Source organism: Artibeus jamaicensis, unplaced genomic scaffold (genome assembly GCF_021234435.1).
Source record: "Artibeus jamaicensis isolate MK-2021 breed Jamaican fruit bat unplaced genomic scaffold, CSHL_Jam_final scaffold_847, whole genome shotgun sequence".
Taxonomy (NCBI): Eukaryota; Metazoa; Chordata; class Mammalia; order Chiroptera; family Phyllostomidae; genus Artibeus; species Artibeus jamaicensis.
The window spans coordinates 22,780,290-22,793,176 of record NW_026522057.1 but is presented as its reverse complement, the minus strand read 5'-3'; the positions used below and the strand labels follow the sequence as shown (position 1 = coordinate 22,793,176).

Here is a 12,887-nt window from a genome sequence, read left to right as displayed (position 1 = left end):
TGGACAGCAGGTGGGGGTTTCCGAGCTGGCCTCGTTCCCCACCTTCTCCTCCACCACCTTGTGGCTCGGTGTTACATCCGAAGTGCAGTTCCGAATGCGGCTTCAGTATTTTGTAGGAAGGGGAGGATTTTGGTCATCCAGACAGAGAATGAATTCATAGTTTTCATAATCTCCCCAGAAAGGCAAGCTTGGATGAGTTTGACGTACCTACTTAGAATTAGGGTTTTATATTTTCTTAGTATCTTGTCAGCTTAGTTGTAATAAAATAGGATATGTTACATTTTGTGAACTCTCCACCCCCCTACAGTTTTGGTGCTTTCTTTTTAAGAAACACTAGCCGATGGTAGTAGTACTTTCTAAACTAATAGTAGTTACTCTCTTAGGGTAATTACCTTTTATTTTAAAAGTTTGAGAGATTAAAACAAAAACCACAGGTGTCTTTAGGCATAGCGAAGGAGATACACCAATTTTAAAGATTGAAGAAAGGAAATGGCTCTTTGCACGTGTGACTGTGTGTCACTGACATTGTTTTGGCTGTGCTGATTCTTGTCATGTTTAAATAATGAAGTAATCCTGCAACATCTCGTTCTGTGTGTTTGGGACATTGACTTCCCGGTATCATCAAAATCAAAACCCTGGACATTGTAAGTATTTTTGCTAAAAAATGTTTCTTTGGTAGCTACTCTATACCAAAGTATCTTTATCTTTTCTATCAATTGAAAAGTAATTCAGAATAGGAGCCATTTCTGATGTTTTCTAAACACTGATTAAAAGATAAAGAGGTTAAGCCGGGATAATCGGGTTTGGATGCGTTTCTTCTAAAAGTAAATCTTAACTGAGAAGCGTGGAAGTGGCGGTTACGTGTGTTCACTGCCCGAGTCCACACAGAGGCGTCCGTGTCACGTGGTCCATACCCCCTGCCTGTCTCGTGTGTTTGCCCATGAGTTCTCTGTCTGTGAAATTAATTTCTTTCCAAGTTCTATTAAACACCTGTTGAAGTTAACACATGACTTTATTATGAGAGAGTTAAAGCAACCGACAAGTCTTTTGATGTTCAAACTGCGGAAACATCCCCCAGCTTTGACTCTGCCAGTTCCTGACCTTAAAGAGGGCAGAGGAATGGAGACTGTAACCCTGCATGCTGTGTGGTTTGCGTTGTTAACCCGAGTTTGCTTGTCTGTTTCCTAATTCAAACAGAGCGTCAGAAGCCATGATGCATGTAGTGTGTGTGTACTGCAGCTGGAGTGGGCCCCAGACCAGGTATTTATAGCCACTGCCTTCAGCCTCCATCCGGTCTTCGTTTGTGCTCTGTGTCTGCAGCACTCTCGGGGTTTGCGTCCAGCATCCGCCATTCCACTTGCTTCATCTGGTTACAACTAGCCTGCATATGTGTTTGTATGTCGGCATACACCTGCAAATGCAAGCATAGTTTCCTGTTTAAACATTTATCAGTGATTGGAACGGTCCAAGGTAGGGAATCCCAGTAAAAACTGTCCATCCGGCCGTTGTGAATACGAGCTCAGGCACGTCAGCGTCCCAGCCGGTTGCTGTTGGGGATGACTAGGCTGTTAGGGACTTCGTACGACCCTTCTGAGAAACTGCACACAGCTGCCTAGGGTTGCCATAGAGGAGCAGAGATTTTCACGCTGTTGGAAGGAAAAATGGAAGCAGGCGGTGACTTGTCCAGGGTCACAGAGTCGGTAGTAAAGGCGGGACTGAAGTTTTATTCTCTCAGCAACAAGAGCTGAGACTGCTTCTGTCTGCCCCTGTCCTGCCCGATTTTCCCAGCGTTCCCCGACAGCGCAGGTGTGGTCGCCGTCAGCCTGCATGTGTTGGCCGATGCACCCAGAGGAGGAAAAGTGGTCTTATAAACTGTCAACCGAGGACTTCATAGGGGTTTGCAGGCTGGTTGTAATTAGATACCTAGAACTTATTTTTTCTTTCTCTTGTAAGGATGTGTTGAAAGCAGGCATCATTTAATTATTCTTAATATCCATTGTCCTCATCGTCTTCTCCTCTCCTGTGGTACTGACCAGTCCTCCCCTACATTTAGGACTTAGGCCAGTGAAACTGACCATCTCAGCTACAGGAGGACTAGATGCTGCTTTCATAGTGAGTACAAAATACATTGAGGCCATGCTCACCTTGATCTCACCCAGTTGTTAATAACTGTCATACAGTTGCCAGAAGGCCATTATCAAACTGTGGCTCCCCTATTCCCTGCTGCTAACACGATAATTTCACTGCAATGTGTCTTTTCTGTTCGTAGTAATTCAATATTGAATCTTTTTCAGATTTAGCCTTAGAGATTGTTAAATAAAACTAATAACTGTGTTTTTAGACTGTAATGGATATAGTTTGCAGTGAGAAAATGCTGTTTTCCTGTTTATCCATAAACTAAGTAAGATCATTTCATAAGTCAGTAATTTCCTAGCATAGCTTTATCCTTTTATGTTGTTAACCAGTGTTGGATTAGAATGATCTAGAGCCATTTTAATTGGAACTGCATTGCTTCGTGGCTTCTAAAGTCAAGGTCAAGCCCCCAAATTGGATGCCAAGGTACAGATTGAAGCATTTGAGTTGCATCTGCTTTAATAGATCTTATTGTGAAATCCTTGTTGTTACCAGCCTTTGACTTTTAAATCTTATAATAATTGCATAGATGGCAGGGTTTTTTAAAATGTTTATTGATTTTTAGACAGAAAGGGAGGGAGAAAGAAAATCATCAATGTGAGAGAAAAACATCAGCCCCGGCTGGTATGGCTCAGTGGATTGAGTGCCAGCCTGCAAACCAAAGGGTCACCGGTTGGATTCCCAGTCAAGGCACATGCCTGGGTTGTGACCGGGCCCCGAGTAGGGTGTGTGTGAGAGGCAACCACACATTGATGTTTCTCTCCCTCTCTTTCTCCTTCCGTTCCCCTCTCTCTAAAAATAACTAACAAGAAATGTTTTTTAAGTGAAAAGAAAGAAACAGCAATTGGTTGCCTCTCATACACACCCCTACGGGAAATTGAACCCCCAACCTTTTGGTGCTCCAACCAGTTAAGCCCCACTGCCCAGAGCCATAAGAGATCAGTTTTTAGCTGGATCAGTGGCAAAAGGAGAGTTGGGACTGGTGTTTAATGACCTGACGACTACAGTGAGTTAGTGTTTTACCCTGCTGTCTGTGTGACTGATCCAAAAGTTGCAATGGGTATAAATCGACATTGCCCTGCCCTTAAAGTACTTAACTGGTCCTACTTAATTGTACTGTGTTAGTGTGATAAAGTAACTGACAACCTTTTCCAAGTTACGTTATTTGATAAAATGATGATTGGAATTTAATCTGCTTGATCTTTAGCTTTATTTCTGTTCTCCAAGTCAGTGCTCACATAGTTTTACCATTATTTTTGGAAGTTTAGATAGAAATAAATAGTATATTTGTATCTCTGTCTTCCGAAGATCCCCAAGCATAACATTCTTCTTTCTCTTTATGATTCCTGCTGTGCCCCAGATGCACCTGGTTTTAGGTGTCTCTTTTACAACCTCAGGGTTCACACTTGAAACGCTAAAAGTGCATTGGCAGGAGAGTCATTTGAGTGCAGGAAGCTTCAGAATTTCTAATGTGCCTGAGAATCACTCGAGAAGCTTACCGAAAATGCAGGTTGCTAGGTTCAGTGCCGAGGACGGTGCCCCAGAATCTGTGCACTTGGCAAACACCCCAGGCGACTGCAGGGGAAGCAGTGGAAGCACACACTGGGGGAGCCATTGCAGGGTTCTGAACCCCCTGAGAGCAGCATACACGTCCCTCAGTCTCGAGTGCCAACCCCGGCGTTTTGTGGGTGTTCATTAATGATACTTAGAGTAGCGAGTTACAGCAATGCCTGTTTTGTTAAGAACCTGCCTGCCTCTTATTTTGATGCTGTGATGTTGTCTACCACAGTGGTGACGGTTCTTGTATAAGTCTATGAATATAAGCAGACCTGAGTTTAAGCACCTTATTTAGTTCTATCCTGTTTAGATTCGTGTCCTTTGGTGATTTAGTGGCCTTTGTAACCTGTGGATCTCATTTCCTCTCCCTTTGGTTCCATGCAGAGAAGAGCGGGGAAGAAACTACCTCACTGGGAATGTCGTCATTACCAACTTCCGATGGGTGTGACCATCCAGCCCATCCTTCAGGGCAGAGTCCTGAGACCGGTGACCCTGCGGGGCTTGCTCGCTCTGTCTCTGCTCCAGTCGGCCCTGTCAAGCCCAGTGACCCAGGCAGCATCCAGCCTACAGCTGGGAAGGCCTCGAATTCTGCTGAATTCCAGACAGCCTCTGAAAAGAAAGAGCATCTTCCCCCCCAGGACCTTGCCGGTCATGCTCCTTCAGCAGACAGTGCTCTGGCAGCCCGGAGTCCAGCCACGCACGTGCAGAATTCACCCGGAGAAGCTGCTGTCGCAGATCACCCGGGGAAATCTCATCTCCACACAGGACAGGAAGTACCTGTCACGACGACTGGGGTGCAAGAAACACAGAGGTTTCTGGGTGAAGAAGGTTGGCCTCCAGCATGTGAGGATCCGAGTCCAGTGACTGGCCTTCAGCAGCACAAGGAACCAGGGAATCAACAGCATGAGGTTGTACCACAGAACATGCCACATGACCAAGAGCATCTTTGTGTCACAGGGGGCGTTGACCTGCTTGGAGAAAGGCAACAGAATCAACCAAAAAGTGTTGATGCAGAAGCTGCAGCGAAAGGAGGCGGGCTGCAGCAGAATGTGGACCTTCCGTGTACACGGAGAAACAGTCCGCCTTCCGAATGCTACGACTGCTCGGACTCAGAAACACTCATGGAAGTAGATACAGTTGAACAGTCCCTAGTTGCTGTGCTGAACTCAGCCGGTGGTCAGAATGCCAGTGTCAAGAACATCAGCGCATCTGATAGCACCTTGGATAATCCCTCAATGGAAGTGGAACCATCAAAATGTAACACTTCACCTGAAATTTTGAGTAATTCCATTCCCACTCAGAATCCACAGTTCCCAGGATGCAATGCGGAAATGTCCGGAATAAATAAAGAATGTGGGAATTGCTCCCCGTCGGTAAGTCCGTGCGGCAGTTGTCAGCCCTGTGTGGAGGCCACAGAGGGATCTTGCTCATCGATCACAGCAGCCTTGAAGGAACTTCATGGACTCCTGGTCACCAATAGTAAACCAGCTTCAGAAAATACCTCTGAAGAAGTTACCTGTCAGTCAAAAACAGTAACTGAGGGCCAAACAGGTTTTGGGGTCTTTCCTGAAAGATGGATCCAAAATGAGCAGCTTATAGCTACCCAGAATGAACAGTGTTCTCAAGTCTCCTTCCATCAGGCCATATCTGCATCAATGAAGACAGAAAAATTAACAGACACTTCGACTGGCTCTGGAATAGAAGACGTAGAAAGTGCTAACTTCAGGGGTCCGGGTGATGGCCTATCAACTGATAAGAAAGGTGTCCCCGAGTCTAGGGAGTCAGTAAATGAGAGCAGTTCTGTCACTCTGGCCTCGGATAAGACGTCTAATCAATTACACTGCACCTTAGGTGTCGAAATCTCACCCAGACTTGCAGCAGGTGAAGGGGAGGCACTCAGTCAGACTTTGGAGCAAACGAAGTCCTGGTCATCAGATTTCATATTGGTTAAAGATTTGGGTCAGGGCACACAGAACCCAGTGACAGGCAGGCCTGAGACCAGAGACGTCTGTCCTGAAGCTACAGGGCCACTTCTGGAATCCGAGCCGCCTACCAGCTGTCCATCATCAAGTCCCTCCATGCTTCCATCGTTCGTTTTTCCTGCGGCGGACATTGACCGGATTCTCCGTGCCGGCTTTACTTTGCAGGAAGCTCTTGGGGCTTTGCGTCGAGTTGATGGAAATGCAGACCTTGCACTTCTTATTTTGCTGGCAAAGAACATTGTAGTTCCTACGTAACCATGGAAAAGTGGGCTAGACCATACTCCATTCCCTAAAAAAAAAAGCTATACACACACACACTCTCACCACATATGCAGTATATGTAGAAACCTGTGAGCAGAATGTTGAGCCAGATTTTTTTTAAAGATTTTTTTTCAGCCAAAGTAATTTATGATCTCTTGTCTGATGATTTTGTCTATTCTATTTGTTAAGATTTGGGCCTTTTTAAATGTACTGGCAGTATGTGCATACGAAAGCCTTTTATTCTCATTAAGATGATGTATTCTGGAATAAAACTGATGATTTTGTGTCCAGCATACCATTTAGAACGAGAGTGAATGCTGCTTCAAGAAGCAGAAGCCCTGAGAAATCGCACCATCTGTGCAGCTAGGAGCAAATCGAGTTCCCAGTGAGGCTGAGTCTGTGCTGTGGGCACATGGGTTATGGCTCATCGGTTCCATTGTCACTTGACAAGCTTGACTACATGGTTTGGGTCTTCAGAATTCTCCTCAGTGCTCTGAGTATCATGATTCATCAGGTATAACAAGACACTGAAGAGTAATTGATGAGTATCTCCTAGCGTGGTACGTTATTATTTGTGTGGTTAGGGTTCAACATTTTAAAGAGATGAATCAGGAGGATTTAAAATCTGGGTTCCTTTGTACATCACAGGCTACTACATGGATTGCCACGCAGCTTGGCGGGGGGGGGATTCACGTAAGAGTGAACCATGGTGCTACCCAGATTTTTAAAAAAGTCCTGCAATTCAGTCTGCAAATGTGGTGATGTTTCAAGAACTGTGAGTGAGAAATAATGACCCAAACCTTGGAGTTTCCTAGAGCCCGGGGTTGCTAGCATCTCACTGATCATACCTCAACCCTTCATGACTAGCGATGATCTGAAGTTCAGCTTATGGGTTGACGGCAGTCCGTTTCTCTTCTAAACTCTGCTTCCACGAGGGCGTTGTTCTAAGGCTCCGTCTGAGCTGCGATCTGGTGAAATAGTGAAGCGGGAACCTTGTCGCTGGTTCATCTCGGTGCTCAGAAGGGTCTGTCTGTTCAGTGAGTGTGCTCCGTGGCCATGGAAATAGTCATTGCAGTTTCAGACTCAGGTGGCCTTGGTCGTGTATTCCATCCCTTTTCTTTCCTCAGGAGTTGGTTTTGGTTTTTTTAAGCAAGATGCGTCACATTTGTGTTTACCGTGTCAAGGTAGAGCAGGGCAGTCAGTCTCTCAATGTCCTTACTGTGGCCTTTTCAAATGTGAGGGCTTGTCCTTGGGAGTCAGTGTCCTGTGGGCCCCACTGTGCAATAATCCTGGGGGGTAGATTTCCCAGCGTCTCCCACCCTGGGGTGGGGGGCTGCTTTCTTAGGTCCCTAGCAGGAAATTTTGGTTTTTATTGAAAAGAATTTTGAGCATGATAATTCCCAGTTCCAGCTTGCAATGTGTTTGAAACAGAACCTTTGAGACAGCGATTTATGAGTTTAGTGTTGAATGACTTTGTCTTAAAGTCTGGCTCTCTTTGAAAGCTTATTTCCATCAGAATTTACATCACTGAGCACAATCAAAATGGAGCCTCATATCTTAGGAGTTTTTGACATTTCAGTTTGGGGCTAAAGGCATTTCATTTCTGCCCTTTCCCCTCTTTCTTTTGGCTCTGATACTTGTGTGTGTGTTGGGAGACATGAGTAATGTGATGGGAAGTCCCCTAGATTCTTCGACACCCTCTGGGGTTAGGAAACAGTTACAGAAGCTGTAGTTGACTGTTCCCAAGAGGACTCCCAGAACAACAGGTCAGCCAGATTGTCTTTAAAATGTTCTTCTAGACAATCACATACTGCAGACCCTTTTGCCTGCCCTACACCAAAGACGTCAGATGCATCAGGAAACGGCTTAGAGGGTTCAGTCGGCCGACTCTGAGGGCTGTTTGTCATGAAGTAGTTGATGCTTTTTGGTCGGAATCAAATCGAGTGGTAGCGGGATGTGTCTCTGCATTCACTTAATGGGTGGTGACTGGGAATTTATTTGAAGCTTATAAATTTTCAGGGCCACGAGGTGGGGTAGGGGGGAGAACTTATCAATAACAAGATTACTCCCCAAAGTCCTTCTGTATGAAGATGGGGCTTGCGGCTTTCTGGGAGTGGGTGGCGTATACCATGAGAGGAGCCTTGGCCACTGACTTCTCAGCGTGTAGACGGGAGTCGGTCCCAAAGGGGGAATATGGACTGTCGGCCCAAAAGGGCTTCATTGCAATAGTGCGTATTCATTTTCAGTAGAAAATAGGCCTATAGGTGTACATGAGTTTTTGTTAGGAATACTTTTGAGTTTAACCCACTTGCCAAATATCTTTGTCTTTTTTTAATCATTTATTTTCCAGTATGTAATTGCTTTTTATTTTTAAGACCTGATTTCTTGTCCATCATTTGTGTAAAAGTCAAGTTGTCGATATTGTCAGGGGTTTGAATCGTTTGTAAATTCGGCAGATCTAGAACACAAAGGGAATTAAAGAACACGACACTAGTCAGCCTTCACTACCAGCTTTTATTCCAAGTGCAGAAATTGGAGAATAACTTTTCCAAGAGTAAGGTGAAGTCGTGAAACTCCTCTGGTTGCCAGCGGAACTGGTAACAGCCATTCTAACCAGTGATGGGCCACTTTCCTGGCCAGCTCTCTGGTTAGCGCTTACCTCCAAGGGCGGTCTCAGTTTATTCACCAAAGAAAGATTTTTGTGTATAACTTCTGCATTTTCCCGTAAGTTGGTTGCTGTGTGCAAGAAAGTGCTTGGTAACCAGACACCGACATCTAGGTTATGGATTTTGCCCATTGACGGGGATAGGAGTGATTTCCACTGCACCCGTTGAGGCCTCCAGACACCGGCCAGTAGCCTTCACCCCACAGCTTGGGCCTTAGCCATAAACATAAGGACTACCAGTTGCTCGGCAAAGGGAACTGAGTAGACGGTGCGTGTGTTAAAACTAATTTGCTTGCAGCCTCCCCCACGTGTTTCTTCCCAAAACACTTCTCCAGCAAAGAGGGTTGCATAAAAATGGACAGATACATGAGGCTTTGTGTCCCTGGTTTTATAACCATTTCAAGTGGAATCTGCCTGTTCTTCCCTTATCAACTTCTGTCTCTAGTAAAAGCCATAAAAATCTAGTTGGTTTAACCACCAGCTGTTGTGTATATATAGATGTGTGACTGATGAATATGCTCCAGTTAACATTATGTAGATTAAAAAGCAGACAATTTTCATATCTGCAGATACAGCCTTCACTTGGGGCTTTTATCTCACCGTGTACATTAAAAAACCAGCTTTGCAAATAACTGGCCAGGAGAATCACAGTGCTTTCTGATTTTCTTTTCTTGCCTATGTGACACCCGCCCTGAGGGTAAACAGGGTAATTGTGCTGTTACCTGCCCCAGAGTTGTTAACACATCATAAGAGAAACCAACTGGTTTACGCATTCTGCCCCTGTCTAGCACAGGTACCGAAAGGCCAGGTTTCTGCTTGGACTTGGGGGGCTTAGTGCACTCTGGCCGAACTAGAAACAAACAGTTTTCCTTCTCAGAAGATGAATGTTACCTTAGGAGTTCCATAGGGTAAAAGGCTTTTTCTCTGGGAGAATTTAAAATGCCAATTCCTCTTAACAAAGTAAATTCAAAGCATGTCCCGGAGAACTGGGAGTGTAGAGTCACAGCTCAAGTTCTGTGCCCGGGTGCTCCCTCCGTGGGTGCCACTGGGAGCTCACTGAGCAAACTGAATAATTTAGGGGTGAACCTTTGATGAGCTTGATCTTCTCTTGTGCCTTAGTCTCCTCCGCAAATAGCAGAGGCAGCACATGTTGGTGAGAACTGAAAATGGAAGTGAAGTGGGAGGGGGCACATTGACGGCGGCCCTCCTGAAGATCATGGGCATACATTGGATGGTCCTGAGGCTCAGCTTTATTCATTCACAATTGTCCGACACCCAGTCATTTGGTGGAACTGGGGGGAAGGGGCGGGCGGATGGTTTGCAGGGTAAAAAGTACATGTACATGGAAGATAATCCTAAAGATGCACCGGCGATGGTCAACTTTTCCTTCTTCCATCAGGCCCTGTTCCCATGCAGGGTAGAGATAGGGAGTGTGCCTCAGCATGCTCCCCGCTCCCCCAGCGCTCAGCTGCTCTGGGACACTGACCTTCTGGGCCACTGGGCCAGCAGCACTGAGAGGCTCCGCAGGGTTGTTTTAAAGCCGTGGAGTGCAAGGTGTGGAAACGGGGCTCCAGAGCAGGAAATCTAGTGAGGGTGAGGGACGGGGCGGTAGGCAGCACTTACAAGAATTCAGGACTCTACCACCAACTCTTTCTACAGGACAGCTCCATCAAAAGGACTTTTTCTAAAATGTTTTTTTATTTTTGTGGGGAGGAGAAAGACCAAGAGAAACATCAGCGTGAGGTTGCTTGCCTCTCACGTGGCCCCCACTGGGGACTGGCCTGCAACCCAGGCACGTGCTCTTGACCGGGAGTCCAACCAGTGACTCACACGCAGTCCACTGAGCTACAAGCCAGAGCAAAAGGACATTTTAACCCATCATTTAGAATGTCATCATGTAATGTAATCTTGAAGCATACAGGGAGAATTTCTGGTTTTAGTAACTTTAGAGGTTTACGATGAGCTATGTATTGGTATTGGTAACCTCGACCCTCTGGGGCTTGAAGGTGTGGGATGTAGCTGATGTTTTAGGGCACGGTCTCGTGGAATGAAATCTGCAAGGGGAATGGTTCAAGGGCGTAGGAGTTTGAGAATATTTCTTTCGCCTAAAAAATCTAAGCAAACTACAGAAGACCTGGAGTGGAGCTGTGGAATACAAAACGAGAGTAATTTTTACAGAACTCTATCTCTTTAAATAGGTACGATAAGGTTTTCATTAGCTGACTCGAGGAAGGGACATGCTGGGATGTTTTCCTGGGCAGTACATGTCCGATGAGAAATGATGCTGATCACCAGGAGTTTGTTTCACACAACCTTGAATGAATGCATCTGTGGCTTGAAGAAAAAGGCAGGCAGATCGGTTTAAGGTTTATCTCCAAATGCCTTTGGTGTGAGGTTGCCTGACGCTGCCCAGACGCCTTTTTCCTTCTCTGAAGGCCCCACAGCTGAGTCTGTGCCACCGGAGACCTTTCTCTGAATGATTATGTTTCCACACTCTGTTCTCTTCATCATCCTATTGAGATAGTTCTGGTGATGGGGCAACTCGACATACTAATTGCATTTGCCTTTTTCACTGTGTATTGACAATGGAAGTTACTTTGCTCATTTTAATCCAAAATATCATCTTCATGGCAAGTTGGGCCAGTGGCCTTTGCACTCAAGTAAGGTTTGTTTACTAGAATTACAGCCATATTTGGCAAATGTTAACACACAGAAACTGCTCTTTCCCCCCTTATTTGTTCTTACAGTTGCTCATGTATGTTTTCCTGACTTCTGACACTTTGAGACTACTGCATCTTAGAAGAACTGGGCTGATGGCAAGATAGGCATGCCAAGAGCTCAGTCTCTCCCATAATGCTTTGGTTTTGAGAGTTGGAAAACTCTGAGAACTTAAGGGAACCAAACTCAGGAATCCCAAAGTTGGTTGCATTGTGCTGTTGGCTTAGGGGCTGGACACAGGGCCAGTCTGCAGCTGCGTGAACTAGGTGCATTTGGGTTTGAATTTTTGTCATATAACGGAAGTGTAAGTCAGCTCTAAATAATTAAAACACTTTATTCTTTTTTTAATAGGAACTTTCTGAAGAAAGGTGATGTGTAAAACATTTGATATTTAAGACAATAAAGTTTTTATCGTAAGACTCTTGTTGGACCAATTTCTTTTAAGTTGAGATGGCTGATTACCCCTTATCCCTGTCCCTCTCTCCCTGCCCCTTTAACTTCTACCCAGGCTCTGTGATTTGCCAGGTGCCTGACCTCCAGAAGAAATGGGCATCTGCAAGCCATTGAAGTAACTTTGAAATTACCACTGCAGAAGGATAGCTGCCTGCTCGTGTATAAGATGTGTGTGTTGTGGCTCTGCGTGGGCAGCTGACCCCCAGAAATAGAAATAACACTGGTGATGGGTGTTGTGGTCCAGACTATTGTCTGGAGCCAGGCTGCTAGGGTTTGAATTCCAGCTTTGCCACTTACTAGCTATGTAACTTTGGGTAAGTTGCCTGACCTTTCTATGCCTCAGTTTTCTCATCTGTAAAATAGGGATTAAGCAAGTTAATGCATATAAAGTCCTTAGAAAATCACTGGCACATAGCGAATGCTCATTAGGTATTAGCTAGTGTTCATTGCATCACCTTAGATATTTGAGAATGCTAAAGGGAATTTCTGGAAGTTGGGCAGTTCTAGCAGTCTGATGCGTGGGAAGAGAGGGCTTTGCCCCATGCAGTCAATGAAGGGTCTGCCAGGGCTCTGCCCTCTTCAACATGTGGCTTCCAAGGTTACTTTGCAGCTGACATGCCAGGAAGGGTGCGTGTTGCTCATGGAAGTCTATACAATACCAGGCCTGGGAGTGGCGGGCGTCACTTCTCTACCCACATTGCACTGGCTGGAACTTAGTCATGTGGCCATATTACCAAACTGCCAGGGAGACAGAGATCTAATCCATTTGTGTGCACAGGAAGCTGAGTACAGCTGGGTGGTCAGCTGGCTGTCCTTCAGCTTCACCTCACATAGACCACACATACCTTTCCCCCAAGGAGAGGGCCCATATCCCATCCAGATACACCGCTGACCTCAGTCCAGGATGCCCTGCCATGCCCTGTTCTCTCCTTCAGGTCCCAACTGGCTTTTTATGGTTTGGCAAACAACTGGAGATGAGATGCCTGCTCCTACACCGTACATATGCAGGTGTTGGCATGGGCAGAATAACCGTGAGAGAAGTTACCTAAAAGTGCTGAATTACCACCCAGCACTGCTTCCCCGCCCACAGCTGAGTGTCCCAGTGGGATTCACCGAGC

The 12,887-nt window shown here is 45.7% G+C and overlaps 1 protein-coding gene across 8 annotated transcripts in view; it reads left to right on the top strand.

The window, feature by feature from the left end:
* Positions 1-11,733, top strand: part of DDI2 (DNA damage inducible 1 homolog 2) — a 39,464-nt gene extending 27,731 nt beyond the window's left edge. For 3 of the 8 annotated variants that reach the window (XM_037146105.2, XM_037146104.2, XM_037146103.2), the window contains one exon: positions 4,075-11,733. In XM_037146105.2, coding sequence (XP_037002000.2) covers positions 4,075-5,927 — 1,853 coding nt within the window. In that variant the 3' untranslated portion in view covers positions 5,928-11,733. Of the gene's footprint in view, positions 1-1,197; positions 1,261-1,953; positions 1,989-2,053; positions 2,113-4,074 lie in introns of those variants that run through there. The other 5 variants (XM_037146109.2, XM_037146110.2, XM_037146111.2 and 2 more) reach the window with 5 other exon arrangements.
* The last annotated feature ends 1,154 nt before the right edge of the window (positions 11,734-12,887 follow it).